We start from the raw sequence: 13154 nt of genomic DNA on the forward strand, positions 1-13154 counted from the left end.
CTCGGCAATGGGCCATCTATATCCGTCAAGAGTAGTATCTTCAGCGCCATCTTCAACGCCCAGCAGAACGTATATCTGAGAAGGCATACTGGAAGAGATGGATGAGAGGCAAGGTAGTAGCGGTCTATTGGTACTCCTTGAGCGATGGTCGTAGTTCGAAGTCAAGTTGTTTGAAAGCATGTGAATTTCAACACTGTAATTAAACTGTGATCGTCCAAGGATGGTCGCCAAATGGAATCAAAATATACTACCCAATACCTTGTTCATATCATCTGATTTTTTGACAATTTTTGTCTTTTTCCGCTGTTCAGTCGATTCGTCTGCAGGTCGCTTTCGAGGCCTCTCCTTCAACTGCAATTCTTCCCCCTTTTCCCTCTTCTTTTCAGCGCGCTTGTTCAAGACACGAGCAAGCTCGACATTCTTCAAGTAATCCTGTTGTTCTGCTCGGGACTGGGACAACTCTACACGCAGTTTTGCAGTATGCAGAGCAGCTTCGTGGGCTAATACAGAAATCAGACATGTAGAGCAAGAAGCCCTAGTAAAATACACATACCGACTTGCTCCGTCAGCATGTTCCATTTGAATTTAGGCAAGTACTTCATCGTCCAGATGTCGTCTCGCCATCTCGTGCCCTTCTTGCCACCAATCGGTTGCGCGTTGAGCATTTCAGCGACACTACGGGCAACTTTTTTATCTTTGAATTCTACCCATCCTTCCGTATAATGTGGTTTCTTGGTAGACGTGTACTTCCGTCGCAAGTAAGCCCGCTTGGGATCTGTTGCAGGTCAGAGAGCGTCACCATCAAGAACAAACGACGCACCTTCTTGTTGAAGGTAAACACGCCCTATTTCACCGTAGGCGCTCATGAGATGTCTGACTTTCGTGGGCCGCATCCCAGGGGGTATACGGGATATGTAGATAACTCCAGCACGGTCCTGCGCTGCCTTGAAAGCGGCCAGAGCCTCCGGTGTCAATGGTTTCACCACCTTAGGTCCTGAAAAATCGTCGGGATCCATGCCTTCTGCGATATCTTGGCTATCACTGGCACCCTCCTCGTTCTCCTCATCTGAGGCCCCGTCCTCCTGCTCCTGTTCTTCTCTCTCTTGTTCGGGGTCGGAGTTGGACCCAGAGGCCATAGGGAAGCTGCTTGTTGCAGCTGCAGATATGTGTACCATTTCTACGCAATGTGCTGGGCGCGTCTAGCAGGGTGTAACACGAGCAAGAGAAAACAGAAGCAATACGTGGGTGTTGAAAATCGAGTTCGAATTTGAAATTGGCAGCAGTTGATAAGATAATGCCATCAAATTATCAGGGAAAAAAATCATATGATATTCAGCACATATAATTAAGAGTAGAAGATATCCAGCTTGCCCAGTTCCTCTTGCAGCTAGCGTGTCAAAGTAAATAAACCGCTTTCGCCATATCCGATTCCTGAATACCGATCTTCACATCCAACCCATCCCTCTTCATTCTTATGAATCTATCGTATTCTACCTGAGAGAATAAATCTTCAACTTTCGCCATAGTCCCTGTACTTTCCAAGACAACGGACTTGAGGCGGTACTGGCGCGCCGCCCACCTGTTACAAATCATTTCCGTGAGACCTTTCCCAAACGGACTGTCGGTAGTAGGATGCGAAACTCGCATGGTCAATTCCTTCAAACGAGGAAGAAGGATCATGTCACCCTGCGCGTCCCTCTCCGTCATACGCGATATGAATTCGTTCTGAATCGGACGATGATAGAAATTGAGCGTCAACGTCATGAGATTAGGGATTGACTCAAGGAGGGGATAGATCCTGAGCGTAAACAGTTTGTCAGTAACTGTGAGATGTTGAAGGGGTGCTTGGGACCCTGTTAACAGAGCCCGCAAGTGATCGGCGGCGTGTGTGTGGAACCCGTACATGCGGTCTGATCCGACACGCATGACAAACGTATCTAGACATGGCAGCTCCAAACTCGTCAGGAAACGAAGGTCGTCACTTTCAGATACTGAAAGTTCCCGAAGAGACGTTTGCCTGACCTTCTGGAGAGCAGGCATCGAATGTGCGAATGTGGCGGCGCGAAAGGCGTGTAGGGAGCACATGATAGGTGCATTCTGGAGAATATGGACATAGTCGTCGTCGTCGGTAGGTGAAGAGCCGCTAATTTCTCGGTCGTCGGTGAAAGATATTATCTGTGCCCAAGGTAAAGGCATGGTCGCTCCACGGACACCTGAGAAGGTCACCTCCCTCAGGTGAGGTGCGATTGTGAAGACTTTGGTCAAAGACAGCGGAGCTGGGCCCAGATTGTTCAACGTAAGTCGAGACAACACTGGTATTCGCCCACGAAAAGAGAAATTGTCAACAAAATCGCCCGGAATCATGAAGTTAACTTCTTTCCAGCGACAAGAATGACTCTCCAACAAATAGAAGAGAATTCTGCCTATCTGAGAAGTTTCTGGCAGGCGGAATGTGACATTCAACTTGTGATGACCAGACCGGACTAGTGCATGCTTGAGCATTGCGAAGGGACTATTCTTGGCCTGGGTATGTTTGTCCGAGTCACCGGAGCTGACGATCATGTCGGACCACAGATGGGGGAACGACAGTACCGCTGCTCTCCAAGCTCTGCACACTCGGGAAAAAACCCATAGGCCAGAGGAGTCGTCAAGGACTTCATAGGGTGTCTCGTATTCGAAGATTTCAGCAAGTAACTCCGGAGGCAGAGTATCTGTCATATGCGAAATGGGACCCTGTGTGGTCTGAATACCAGCACAGCGAGGACAAGGTGAAACTTGCTTACCGAACAGAGAAAGGAGCGTTGGAATTAAATTAAATCTGTGCAAGGAGGTCAGCGAATCAAATACAGATGAATAGCAGATAACGATTCTATGCGTCTCTGGAGCGACGTGGTGGTAGTGGTCTGAGTTTATCCGGGCCGAACCGTCCCGAACCCACCGTGGGTTCGAGAGTCTCGACCCACTATATAGAAGGAACTCAAGCCACGAACTAGTGCTCAAAAGTAACTAACATTCATAAGAGTTTTACTAATATACATCTGTTAACGTTGACCCTTTTTTCTTTGTTTATCAAAGTTACATGCAACCTCAACAGTCTTTCAAACCCACTAGACACTCAATTCGACCTTTACAGATTTACGGATGGCCTCCTGTAGATCTGCATCTGCTAGTGCAGGCTCAACCCATTCCTTCAAGAATCTATCGACCTGCTCGGGGGCGCGTCCGATGAAGCTCTTAGGGTCCATGAGAGTCTCCAGGTCGCCCTTAATAGGGTCGAAGTATGGGTCGGCCTGAATCCGCGCAATCAAATCGTTCTCCAGGCCTAGTTGCTTGACTTGGTGGGCCGCTTCATGGGAGAGAACCTATAGTGCAAGTCAGACAGGTTCTGAAAAAAAGTTGGGGCAAACGAACTCGGATTTTCTCATGCGCTTCCTGTCGATCACCACCTTTCTTAACGATGGCCATGATGACGTTTTCAGTGGCCATGAAGGGGAGTTCTTGGGAAATGCGTCTGGCAATGACTTTAGGGTAAACGACGAGACCCTCAGATATATTTTGAAGGGTAGAGATGACGATGTCAGCAGTGAGGAACGCTTCCGGGAGAGTGATGCGACGATTGGCGCTGAAGAAAGCTCAGTAGGTAATTAAGGAAAATGGGAAATTTAATACCTATCATCGAGAGTGCGTTCGAACCATTGAACACTGGAAGTCATCAATGCATTCTGGTGGAGGACCATGAGATGCCGAGACAGGCTGCAGACGCGCTCAGAGCGCATCGGGTTTCGCTTGTACGCCATAGCAGAGGATCCAATTTGAGTAGATTCAAAGGTTCTTCCACTTCCTGAGTTATTGTAAGCACTGGGACAAGTCCGAACACAGGAAAAGATACCTTCAAGTTCGCAAGTAAACGTAGATCAGTCGCGATCTTGTGCGCACTAGCCCCAAGGGAAGCAAGCGGCGAGAGAACATCGACATCAATCTTGCGTGAGTAGGTTTGGGAGGTCACCGGGTAAGCATAATTGAAACCCGAAAGAGTGGTGACCAGTTTGTCGAGTTCTTCAACCTAAGGGAGTGTGTGAGTAAAAGGTAATAGAGTATGCAGGAACCTGTGCCTTTGCATGATTCCCGTCGAAGAGGGCCAAGAAACTAGCTTGAGTCCCAGTCGTCCCCTTCACACCCCGGAATCCAATATCGTCGCGCGCCCGTTTGATATTACGGAGATCCCAAAGGAGTTCCTGAAATTTTCTAAGGATAACGGTTTCAATCACAGAGACCATACTTACCTGGATCCATAATGTTGCGCGCTTACCGACGGTGGTGAGCTGTGCCGGCTGGAAGTGCGTGAACCCAAGCGTAGGCAATTCACGGTATTGTCCGGCAAAGGAAGCCAATCGGGAGATGAGCACGGAAAGGGAGCGGATAAGATAGTCTAGACCGGTCCGGAGGAAAATTAAGTCGGCATTACTAGAATTGAATCAGAAAGGATTGTGATAACGAAGAACGGGGGGAGAAGTACTCTGTGACATAGCAAGAAGTCGCGCCGAGACTGTACAATGAATTGTCAGTGATAGAGTGAAATGGGTGGATATAGTACGCACTGGATGATCCCTGCAGCAGCAGGTGCAACGGTGCCGAAAGTATAGACATGTGCCATAACATCATGACGGCGTTTCTTTTCCTCTTGAGCGGCAATATCAAACTGTTCCGGGGTGAGTTCCTATTTTTCCGCATCAGTTTCCACAGCTGGGGTGAAAAAGAATGAAAACTAACGAGGTTGTGTTTCATTTGTTCGATGGCCTCTTCTGGGATAGGCAGTCCTAGTTCCCTCTCTGCGATGGCAAGGTTGAGCCATAGTTTGCGCCAGGTATAGAATCGGTTCTAAGAAATTTTGTATACACGATGTAGCATCGATCTTTTTTCCGAGGTAAGAGAACTTACGGCTGGAGAGAACAGATGTGCCATCTCTTTGCTTGCATAGCGGCTTCAGAGCGATCAGACGACAGGTAGACAATAATATAACGAATTTTTACCTAGAAAGAGGCGTCTGGTAGGTGTTGAAGTTATCCATGGATGGAGTCGGATAACAGAATTCTAGAGCCAAAATTTTCGAGGTTGTCATGTTGCGTAATACCCGCTGTGTCAGATCTAATCTTATCGCGAGCCACGTCGAACGAAATCTACACGTTACTCTCTTCAACTACAACCACCACCAGCTTTTCCTTTTCTTTCCCGCCGCCGTCATGGCGACTTACAATTATGACGAGTCCGGCCAGATGGCTGCGTACTTTGTAATTACCTTCCTTGCGCTCATCCTCGTTCCTCTCAGTCTGTCAACGCTCCCTTCAAGAAGTGCGTACCAAATGCTCGTCCCGAGGCTTTGTCGTTCACGAATTTTTAGAAAATAAATCTGTCAATGGTTGCCAATGTGATTCTTGTGCTCAACAGCGGGCGCGTTTGTTGAAAGCAGAGGGTCATAAGCCCACCACAAAGTGCGTACAAGTCATACAAAGGGGCGCTCAAAGCTGTTAAATGAGTTGTCCAGAGCAATATTTATCATTGTCGGCTGGTCCATCGTTTTCTTCCTCCTTCATCGCGTCGCGAACACCAAATCGGACAACAAAGTCTATGACCCCTACGAGATCCTCGGAATCAAATTAGTAGGCATTCTCTTTAGTCGTTCCAAAACGCCAATAGTCTAACATACCGTGATACAGGGAACTCCAGAGAAGGAAATCAAGTCTCATTTCAAAAAGCTTTCTCGCCTATACCATCCTGATAAAGTCAGAGCGACCGTGAATCAGACACTCGAGGAGATCCAGAATCGCTTCGTGGATATCACAAAGGCGTATAAATCGTGAGTTTGCCCTTCAACTCCCTTTTTTCATATGCTGAGCATTCAAAAAGGCTCACAGACGAAACCATTCGACGCAATTGGGAGGAGTGGGGTGATCCAGATGGCAGGCAGCAAATGTCCATGGGAATCGCCCTTCCCACTTGGATCATTGAGGGCAGAAACAATATCTGGGTGCTTGGCTTTTACGGATTAATATTCGGCGGCGGTCTGCCTGTGCTCGTCGGACGCTGGTGGTTCGGTTCTCGTCAAAAGACCAAGGATGGTGTTACTGCTCGCTCTGCGGCGGCATTTTTCAAATCTGTGACTGATAACTCGGGGATGGACGAAGTTCTTGGCATGGTGGGAAGGGCGTACCGGTGGGAATGTCAGCCCGTGGCGAAAGATCAGGACGAGCTTAAGCGCCTAGAAGGCGCAATCAGAGAAAAGGCGGGACAACAGTGGACCTCCCTGATTAGCACCGTGAAGGACGAAAACGTCAAACGTGCATTGGTGTTGGTTTACGCGCATTTGCTAAGGCTAACCGTCGCGAGTTCGGCTTTGCAAAAGGAGCAACGTCGCGTCTTGCTCCATACTCCGACGCTCCTGAACTCACTCCTGATCATGGCCACATCGCGAAGCTGGCTCGTACCTACACTGGCGGTGATGCGACTGCAAGGATATCTCACTCAGGCATTGCTTCCGTGGCATAGCAATGCCGCGCAGCTGCCTGGTGTGAAACCGGATGAGGGACTTGGTGAAAGTCTTGACCAATTTGTCAAGACGCTTGAAGAAAAAAAGGACGGGCGCGTACCTGATATCAAAAAAGCAGTTGAGAAATGGGGAAAGCTTGATATCGTGGATGCTAGCTTCAAGGGTACGTTCTTTACTTGACGTTCTGCTTGTGCCATGCTCATGGTCATAATCTCTAGTTATTGACGAGAAGACAGTCACGCCTTCGTCAATCGTATTCCTCGTTGTTAAATTAAGGCTAGGAGCAGTAGAAGGCGTTGAACTGGACACTGATACCAAGGAGAATGACGCCAAGGACTACGAATTTTTGAGCACACGAAAAGACGCAGAGGACGTTGTTGTGACTCCTGGGTGGGCGCATGCACCCTATTGGCCTGCAGTCCGTATTCACCTGTTTGTCTTTTGCCAAAATTGACTGACTTGGTTCATTATCAGAACCGCAAACCTTCATGGTGGATAGTCCTTGCAGACCCTAAGTCTTTGCGATTAGCCATCCCTCCCATGAAAATCACCGATATACCGTATGCACGCGACCTCCCTGCATCACGACCATTCCGGTCGTACAAGGTACAATTCCAGGCTCCTCCGAACACGAGTGTGAACCCATGGCGAGTGTATGTCGTGAGCGACACGTTTGTGGGCCCAGAATCGGAGGGCAGTGTACCTATAACATTGGAGGTCGTGGAGAGGAAAGCGGACGAGGCTGATGGGGAGGATGAGATCTCTGAGCCAGAGGAAGACTCGCTAGCCGGTCAGATGGCGATAATGAAAGGACAACGGGTAAAGAAGGTGCAAGAAGAGGAGAGCGACGATGAGAGCGGCACTGATGATGACGACAATGGCGACGATAGTAGCAGTGATAGTGATTAGTGCATATTGTGATTATAGTTTTCCATTTTCCATCCTTTCTTGCACGTCACCAGTTGCCATTTGACCGAAAAGGGTGAAACTAGAAATCTCGACAAGAAAGTACTGTCTTTGATATCTAGGATACTTCAGTCTAGCCGTAGGGCGTTCAGAGCATAATTTGATAGCTAATACGACCGTAAAGTACATAAATGATAAACCTTATAATGAATGACTAGAAAGTTAACTACAAATGTTAATATTTGAGGGAAAGACAGAATTGCAAGAGCAAATGGTATTTAACACATATTCTGCAGAGAATTTTCTTCCATAACCTAAACTACGTCTAACAGTTGGGCCAAGATCATAAGTTTTCAAGCAAGCTTGAAGGCCCGAGTCTGTCTGACTCAGATACAAATCTTATCGGAAGGTCACTATCAACATCCTCATCTATATTCCGGATCTTCGCCCACGGCCACCATCTCGGAAATCAGAATTTCGGCGGGAGCTCCTACGGGATTCCAGGAAGGCATATATAGAGTCTTTTGACAGTCAAGCAATTAACCTTCTCATCAAGAGTACCGTCGTTATGGGTGACCGTTACTTCTCCTTACTTGGCGACCAACTACCGAAGTTTCTCACTACAAAGTCCGCGATCGTGATACTTATTGTTGTGGTCGTATCATTCGCTTTGAAATTGAAAAAATGGAAGCCTCGTTCTTCAATGGTAGATTCTTCGAAAGCGAACTCCAAAGCCTCAGATGTTAAGGAGGAACGTGTCCCTGGAGGTGCGTTGCTTTTCGTTAGTGATTCCAAGGGTTTTTTTTCATCGATGTTCTGCCTAGAATGGGCACCAAAAATCTTCCAATATCCACCTGTTCCACCGTGTCCTCTTGATCTGCCTGACATCAAACCGATTCCTTATAGGCCGTTCAGATGGGGCCAATATCAGTAGGTCCATAATACTATTTGACGTATCAATATTTGATGAAATGCTCATACAAGCGTCACAATGGGCACACGCAGCATGCCTTGGGAGGATTGGATTGAGGTGCATAGAACCTTTATCAGCTGTTCTGGAGCTAACGTCCTCCTTACCATGTAGATCGATAACACATACGCTAGATATCAGCGCATCAGAGAGCACCGAATAAACACCAAAGGCGACGATGTTCTACGCCTTCTTCCTGCGAATCCTGGGGTGAAGTCTGGGTACGATGCGGGCAAGCGAAGTTTCCTCTCGTTGACATTTGCTTGTTCCTGACCATTACTCAGCAATTGAACTAGTTCACGAACTCGCCGAGTACCTGCATAAAAGATATCCAACTGCATTCCTTGTTACACGGACGAACGAATCCCCCAAGAGCCCCATTAAAACTATCTGCGTCGTTACGACGGACACGAGTTATGACCTCCCGCCTCCCCTGCTGATAAACGGCAAGGAGGGCCCGTTACTTATTAGTAGCATAGGGAAGGATGAAGCCGAGAAGGCCATGAAAATCGCTGCTTTGTTGGTACAAGACGATCTAGCCATCATGGTAGAAGGTCAGAAGAGGCCACTGTGTCTTTGACATACTCTGACGGAAAGCGTCGATAGGCTCTGACGACCGATATTACTTCCAAGGAGGGGCAATTTGTGTTGCAGGTCTTTACATTCCCACTGCTACCGAATTGCATAGCTGAACGCCAGATATAGGGAATTGGCGGTTGCAAGACAAGATAGGCCTTGCGATGGAAGACATACATGTCACTGTTCCTCAATGTGAGGGGCCTCGTCCTTTTTTCACGCTCCGAGCAAGCCTGACAATGAAACAGATCGCGAAAAACTGCACGTCAGTCTCACACGATTTTTCCGTCGTCTTCCTGTCGACAAGCCAGTTATTCGTAACAATTATTCCATCCAAATTGTGCCGCCCACATATAACGGAGACGACCTCGTAGATCCGGAGGAGCTGGCTTGGTCATCAGTTTTAAACGGACCAGAGACAGAATTTGAACATAGGCATGGCAAACAGACTCAGCTTCCACTAGTGACGCCCGAGACCTTGAGATTAAGAACAGAGAGACAGACTCTTCGAAGGCTGCCGCTGTCTGGCGCAATAATCTTCGGTATTCGGACCTACGTCATCCCGATAGAGATGTTGGCCAAAGAGCCTGCCGTCCCTGGAAGAATAGCCAGCGCTGTGAGGGGGTGGCCTGAGAGCGTAAGGGCATACAAAGCTGGAGCGATATACGAGGACATTCTGCTGGAATACTTGGACAAATGTGCGCAGGAGCAGGAAGAGGGGGGGGTAGTAGAAGATCCAGCGAGGAAATATCCATTCTAACGATTGTTAGGATTTGCAGAAGAAAAATGTACAATTTGGCGATTGGACCAGAGCTGTGGCCACCTTGATGATGCTTTTCATTATCGAGCCTCTGCTTCATGGAATATACATAGAAGCCTGCAATTCTTGTTTAATCCAATGATAATGTGACATTACAAGAACACTACACAACCTGCGAAAAATGAGAAAAACAGCATATATGAAGGCAAAGGACGTACCCTAGGTGCTAGACTGACGATTTTACCCCACCCCTTCATCCGTAGGTCCGCGCTCACGACGCCACCAATACGTGTTCCCAGCATTTCCCTCTTGTTGTTTAATAGGACTGCGGCATTGTCGTCGAAGCGAACGATCCGACCGTCTGGTCGTCGCACCGGTTTTCTTGTGCGTACGATAACGGCGCGCCGTACGTCTCCTCTTCGGACTTTGATAGCAGTCAAAGACGCCTGCGCCGCTGCAGTGACTGGCCGCGCACTCTGGACGACACAAACGATCTCGTCACCGACAGATCCCCATCCGTTGTTGACTTTGTTTTTCAGGACATTGACGCATTCTACAATGAGAGCCCCCGAGTTGTCTATCACCTGGTATTCGTTTGTTAGGGAAGAGAGATATAATATAAGAAGAAAAGACTTACATTGAGAGTGCTCTTGAGGCCAATCATCGCGTCGACTGGAAAAGAACTCGAAATTTGAATTTCGGCCGAAACAGGCCATCAGCACGTGCTTGCGATCAGGACAAGCCAGGGGTTGATGGAATTAACTTGCAACTTGAACACGCCTCGTAATTATTGAGGAGGGGGAATATAGTACTCTACAGCTACGTACGTCTATGCCACTACTCTTTGGAATACTAATCTAATGTTCGACTCCATGGGATGTGTAACTCTCGGCTAAAATTCTAGGTGTCTTCAACTTGTGGTCTCGTTAAGGGTGTTTTCCGTTTTGTGCCAAGCCAGGGCCCCGAGGTGAAACTCGTTACCACCTCAACGGATACCCTTTGGGCTGCACTGAGTCTGCATTTGCTTCTTTCCCTCAGCCAAAAATGCATACGGTACTCTTGGCATTCTTTTATGAACCAATGGACATCTAAAGAAATTTTTTTTCTTGGAAAAATGGGGTAATTCTACCGTTAGCATGGCCTAGGTAGGAGGCCAGTGCTCGTGGAGCGGAATCACATACAATTGATACACATCACTGCCGTTTCAAAAACGATGGAAACTCAGTGCTGATTATCCACACTCTCTTACCCTTACCTCACCCTCTCATCCTCGCAATGCCTGACTTCAAGTTCACCATTGACGATATTAACCCTATGATTATCTACGAGCCTTCTTCGGCATGGAGACCAGGGAACAAGTCTGCTGACCCTGAGGCTTCAAAGCGAGGGAATTCTGCTTTTTTTTTCTGCTACTAACTAACATGTGAGCAGCTATTCGAATAATGGAACGTTTACCCTCTGCCAACAAAGAGGTGCAACGGCCACTTTCAAATTCAATGGAACTGGAGTAGGAATCTACGGAGCGAAGCGATCCAACCATGGTTAGTACTTTCTTCAATGGATGTCTCCCTTGAACAATCATTCGGCAGGGACTTATACCGCAAACCTGGACGGTAGTATAAATCGTTTTGACGGTTACTCTCAGAACAGCATATTCAATCAGCCTTTGTTCGAAGCTTCTTCGCTCCAGAATGGGCCCCATACTCTGGTTCTGACCAATACACAAACCAACAGTAACTTTTCGTACCTCGATATCGACTATGTGAGTGGACACCATTTCGATACGTATCGTGATTCATCTCCCCAATTACAGGTTACATGGAACGTGTCCTTGGAAGACGATATACTCCCCCCAACAATAACCTATCAAGACTATGATCCGCGGTTTTCGTATGAACCCTCCGATGCCTGGACCGCACAAACAAGCGTGAATGGATACCAAAATCAGAGCGGCCAGTGAGTTCTTACTTCTAAGCGTCCTACAGACTACAAAGATATGTTCCTTACCCAGTCGTACTACTCAAGCAAATGCCACGGTCACGCTGACATTCAACGGAGAAGAAGTACGGATATTCGGCCTCGTCGGACCCAATGCTTCTCCCTATGTCGTAACAGTGGACAACAGCACCGTCGGAACTTTCAACGGCACCACACGGGACATGTCCTCTGGCGTCATGCTGTACGAAACATCAAATCTCGGACCTGGACAACATACCCTGACCCTTATGAACACGCCAAATGGCACAGCACAAACCCTCTTTATAGCCTATGCGGTAGTTACAGATAATACAACGGATGTGTCTTCCGATTCGTCAAGGTGAGAGACCTATCTTCTGGCTTGCTATTCAATGATTCAGTGAATCTGTCCAGTCTAAGCAGCGGTGCCATTGCGGGTATAGCAGTTGGTGCTGTCGTCGGCCTGGCTGCTCTTGCTTTGATCGTCTTCTTCTGGCGACGGGGAAAGAAAGATAACCATAGCAGAAGGATGTCCTTGGACATGGCTAGTCCCCTGGATATCCGGACGGCCTTGGTGGATCCATTTGTAAGCCATTCAAGCACTGATACAGGCTTCAATCCAGCAGGGCCTCCCACCTCCGACACCAGTGCGTCAGTGCCTCGCATGCGATCAGATTCGACATCCTTGACGAATGCGTGGCCTTCTGTGCGTGTTTTTCTAGCTGCTCTATCCATCTTACTGACAAGGCTATAGCATCCCTCCTCTTCCACAGACGGACCAGGGCGTCGCAACCCATCCATGACTCCGCTCATGCTAGCATCTTCTAGCGATGAAGATTCACCCTTCCCGACATCATCCTATTCTACCCCATTGACGGCACAATCTCAGGCGCGGTCAAGGAAAGGTCAACCTACGGTTCTCCCGGCCTCTGAAAATCAATCCATGCAACACCTCCCTGCTGAGGAGCTTCGGTCTACACGGATGGTCGTCGAGGGCAGGGAGCAGGACTTTGGGCCTGTGCCGACGCCGGATGTCGATGATGTGCTGCCTCCCAATTACGATCAGGCTATAGAGCCATTGCATCAACGGTCATAGCATATAGGTTTTATTCGTGGTACTCTCTTATTTATGAACTTCATTTGTTATTTTGATACCCTCTTATTCCAGAGTATTTAGTATATGCATCATCTCCCTGCACGAACGTCTGATGGATCCTTCAGTTGAGAAAAAAAAATTGAAATCGACACCACCAACAGAAATCTCAGCTGTGAACTCGTCAGTACCCTTGATCGGCTGTTGTCGAGTCGCTGGAGGGACTAATTTGAGTGAGATAAAAGTCGAGTTTACCACGGCATTCTGTGAATTTACCTGGATTCCTTGCACTTTTATAAATACTTGCTCGCTGGGGCGGGTAGGTGACTAACCTTACTGCCGTCTGTGT

The 13154-nt window shown here is 48.0% G+C and overlaps 7 protein-coding genes across 7 annotated transcripts; 3 read left to right on the plus strand and 4 right to left on the minus strand.

The window, feature by feature from the left end:
- Nucleotides 1-237: 237 nt before the first annotated feature.
- EV420DRAFT_1616686 (uncharacterized protein) lies at nucleotides 238-1136 on the minus strand (the record flags this gene model as incomplete). The annotated part of the gene is made up of 3 exons (XM_060475149.1): nucleotides 238-500; nucleotides 554-775; nucleotides 821-1136. The coding sequence occupies 3 exons, from the start codon at nucleotides 1134-1136 to the stop codon at nucleotides 238-240; spliced, it is 801 nt and encodes a 266-aa protein (XP_060338194.1).
- Nucleotides 1137-1295: 159 nt separating this feature from the next.
- EV420DRAFT_1758150 (uncharacterized protein) lies at nucleotides 1296-2931 on the minus strand. Its single transcript, XM_060480542.1, has 2 exons — nucleotides 2784-2931; nucleotides 1296-2733 (listed from the first exon to the last, which is right to left on the minus strand). Exon 2 carries the CDS (start codon nucleotides 2716-2718, stop codon nucleotides 1396-1398), a length of 1323 nt encoding a protein of 440 aa, XP_060338195.1. The 5' UTR covers nucleotides 2719-2733; nucleotides 2784-2931; the 3' UTR covers nucleotides 1296-1395.
- A 59-nt stretch (nucleotides 2932-2990) lies between these two features.
- On the minus strand, nucleotides 2991-5080 carry EV420DRAFT_1501951 (L-Aspartase-like protein). Its single transcript, XM_060471089.1, has 11 exons — nucleotides 5031-5080; nucleotides 4939-4981; nucleotides 4771-4878; nucleotides 4599-4717; nucleotides 4517-4546; nucleotides 4284-4464; nucleotides 4113-4235; nucleotides 3876-4063; nucleotides 3670-3831; nucleotides 3412-3622; nucleotides 2991-3362 (listed from the first exon to the last, which is right to left on the minus strand). Exons 1-11 carry the CDS (start codon nucleotides 5066-5068, stop codon nucleotides 3108-3110), a joined length of 1458 nt encoding a protein of 485 aa, XP_060338196.1. The 5' UTR covers nucleotides 5069-5080; the 3' UTR covers nucleotides 2991-3107.
- A 160-nt stretch (nucleotides 5081-5240) lies between these two features.
- On the plus strand, nucleotides 5241-7453 carry EV420DRAFT_1635190 (Sec63 Brl domain-containing protein; the record flags this gene model as incomplete). The annotated part of the gene is made up of 7 exons (XM_060476412.1): nucleotides 5241-5349; nucleotides 5399-5489; nucleotides 5543-5657; nucleotides 5715-5854; nucleotides 5905-6707; nucleotides 6763-6962; nucleotides 7019-7453. 7 exons carry the CDS (start codon nucleotides 5241-5243, stop codon nucleotides 7451-7453), a joined length of 1893 nt encoding a protein of 630 aa, XP_060338197.1.
- A 400-nt stretch (nucleotides 7454-7853) lies between these two features.
- EV420DRAFT_435069 (uncharacterized protein) lies at nucleotides 7854-9832 on the plus strand. The gene is made up of 8 exons (XM_060482104.1): nucleotides 7854-8217; nucleotides 8275-8380; nucleotides 8435-8480; nucleotides 8535-8652; nucleotides 8705-8974; nucleotides 9027-9074; nucleotides 9126-9191; nucleotides 9245-9832. Exons 1-8 carry the CDS (start codon nucleotides 8019-8021, stop codon nucleotides 9754-9756), a joined length of 1365 nt encoding a protein of 454 aa, XP_060338198.1. The 5' UTR covers nucleotides 7854-8018; the 3' UTR covers nucleotides 9757-9832.
- Nucleotides 9833-9837: 5 nt separating this feature from the next.
- EV420DRAFT_435052 (ribosomal protein L14b/L23e) lies at nucleotides 9838-10549 on the minus strand. Its single transcript, XM_060482103.1, has 3 exons — nucleotides 10394-10549; nucleotides 9975-10340; nucleotides 9838-9928 (listed from the first exon to the last, which is right to left on the minus strand). Exons 1-3 carry the CDS (start codon nucleotides 10418-10420, stop codon nucleotides 9920-9922), a joined length of 402 nt encoding a protein of 133 aa, XP_060338199.1. The 5' UTR covers nucleotides 10421-10549; the 3' UTR covers nucleotides 9838-9919.
- A 279-nt stretch (nucleotides 10550-10828) lies between these two features.
- On the plus strand, nucleotides 10829-12949 carry EV420DRAFT_435073 (uncharacterized protein). Its single transcript, XM_060482105.1, has 7 exons — nucleotides 10829-11138; nucleotides 11188-11297; nucleotides 11346-11518; nucleotides 11570-11712; nucleotides 11768-12073; nucleotides 12127-12418; nucleotides 12467-12949. Exons 1-7 carry the CDS (start codon nucleotides 11032-11034, stop codon nucleotides 12806-12808), a joined length of 1473 nt encoding a protein of 490 aa, XP_060338200.1. The 5' UTR covers nucleotides 10829-11031; the 3' UTR covers nucleotides 12809-12949.
- The last annotated feature ends 205 nt before the right edge of the window (nucleotides 12950-13154 follow it).

Source organism: Desarmillaria tabescens (genome assembly GCF_030435595.1).
Source record: "Desarmillaria tabescens strain CCBAS 213 chromosome Unknown EV420scaffold_2, whole genome shotgun sequence".
Lineage (NCBI taxonomy): Eukaryota > Fungi > Basidiomycota > Agaricomycetes > Agaricales > Physalacriaceae > Desarmillaria > Desarmillaria tabescens.

What these genes read in the sequence shown, in the direction of transcription:
- EV420DRAFT_1758150 (XM_060480542.1), bottom strand. Translation starts at nt 2,718, where the DNA reads ATGACAGATACTCTGCCTCCGGAGTTACTTGCTGAAATCTTCGAATAC.
- EV420DRAFT_1501951 (XM_060471089.1), bottom strand. Translation starts at nt 5,068, where the DNA reads ATGGATAACTTCAACACCTACCAGACGCCTCTTTCTAG. An exon ending in TTGAAGGTATCTTTTCCTGT is followed by an intron (nt 3,832 to 3,875) that starts GTTCGGACTTGT and finishes AGGAAGTGGAAG; the next exon opens with AACCTTTGAATCTACTCAAA. An exon ending in GAACGCACTCTCGATGATAG is followed by an intron (nt 3,623 to 3,669) that starts GTATTAAATTTC and finishes AGCTTTCTTCAG; the next exon opens with CGCCAATCGTCGCATCACTC.
- EV420DRAFT_435069 (XM_060482104.1), top strand. Translation starts at nt 8,019, where the DNA reads ATGGGTGACCGTTACTTCTCCTTACTTGGCGACCAACTACCGAAGTTT. An exon ending in TTCAGATGGGGCCAATATCA is followed by an intron (nt 8,381 to 8,434) that starts GTAGGTCCATAA and finishes TGCTCATACAAG; the next exon opens with CGTCACAATGGGCACACGCA. An exon ending in GAAGTCTGGGTACGATGCGG is followed by an intron (nt 8,653 to 8,704) that starts GCAAGCGAAGTT and finishes ACCATTACTCAG; the next exon opens with CAATTGAACTAGTTCACGAA.
- EV420DRAFT_435052 (XM_060482103.1), bottom strand. Translation starts at nt 10,420, where the DNA reads ATGATTGGCCTCAAGAGCACTCTCAAT. An exon ending in GCCTCAAGAGCACTCTCAAT is followed by an intron (nt 10,341 to 10,393) that starts GTAAGTCTTTTC and finishes AACGAATACCAG; the next exon opens with GTGATAGACAACTCGGGGGC.
- EV420DRAFT_435073 (XM_060482105.1), top strand. Translation starts at nt 11,032, where the DNA reads ATGCCTGACTTCAAGTTCACCATTGACGATATTAACCCTATGATTATC. An exon ending in GCTGACCCTGAGGCTTCAAA is followed by an intron (nt 11,139 to 11,187) that starts GCGAGGGAATTC and finishes ACATGTGAGCAG; the next exon opens with CTATTCGAATAATGGAACGT. An exon ending in AGCGAAGCGATCCAACCATG is followed by an intron (nt 11,298 to 11,345) that starts GTTAGTACTTTC and finishes ATCATTCGGCAG; the next exon opens with GGACTTATACCGCAAACCTG.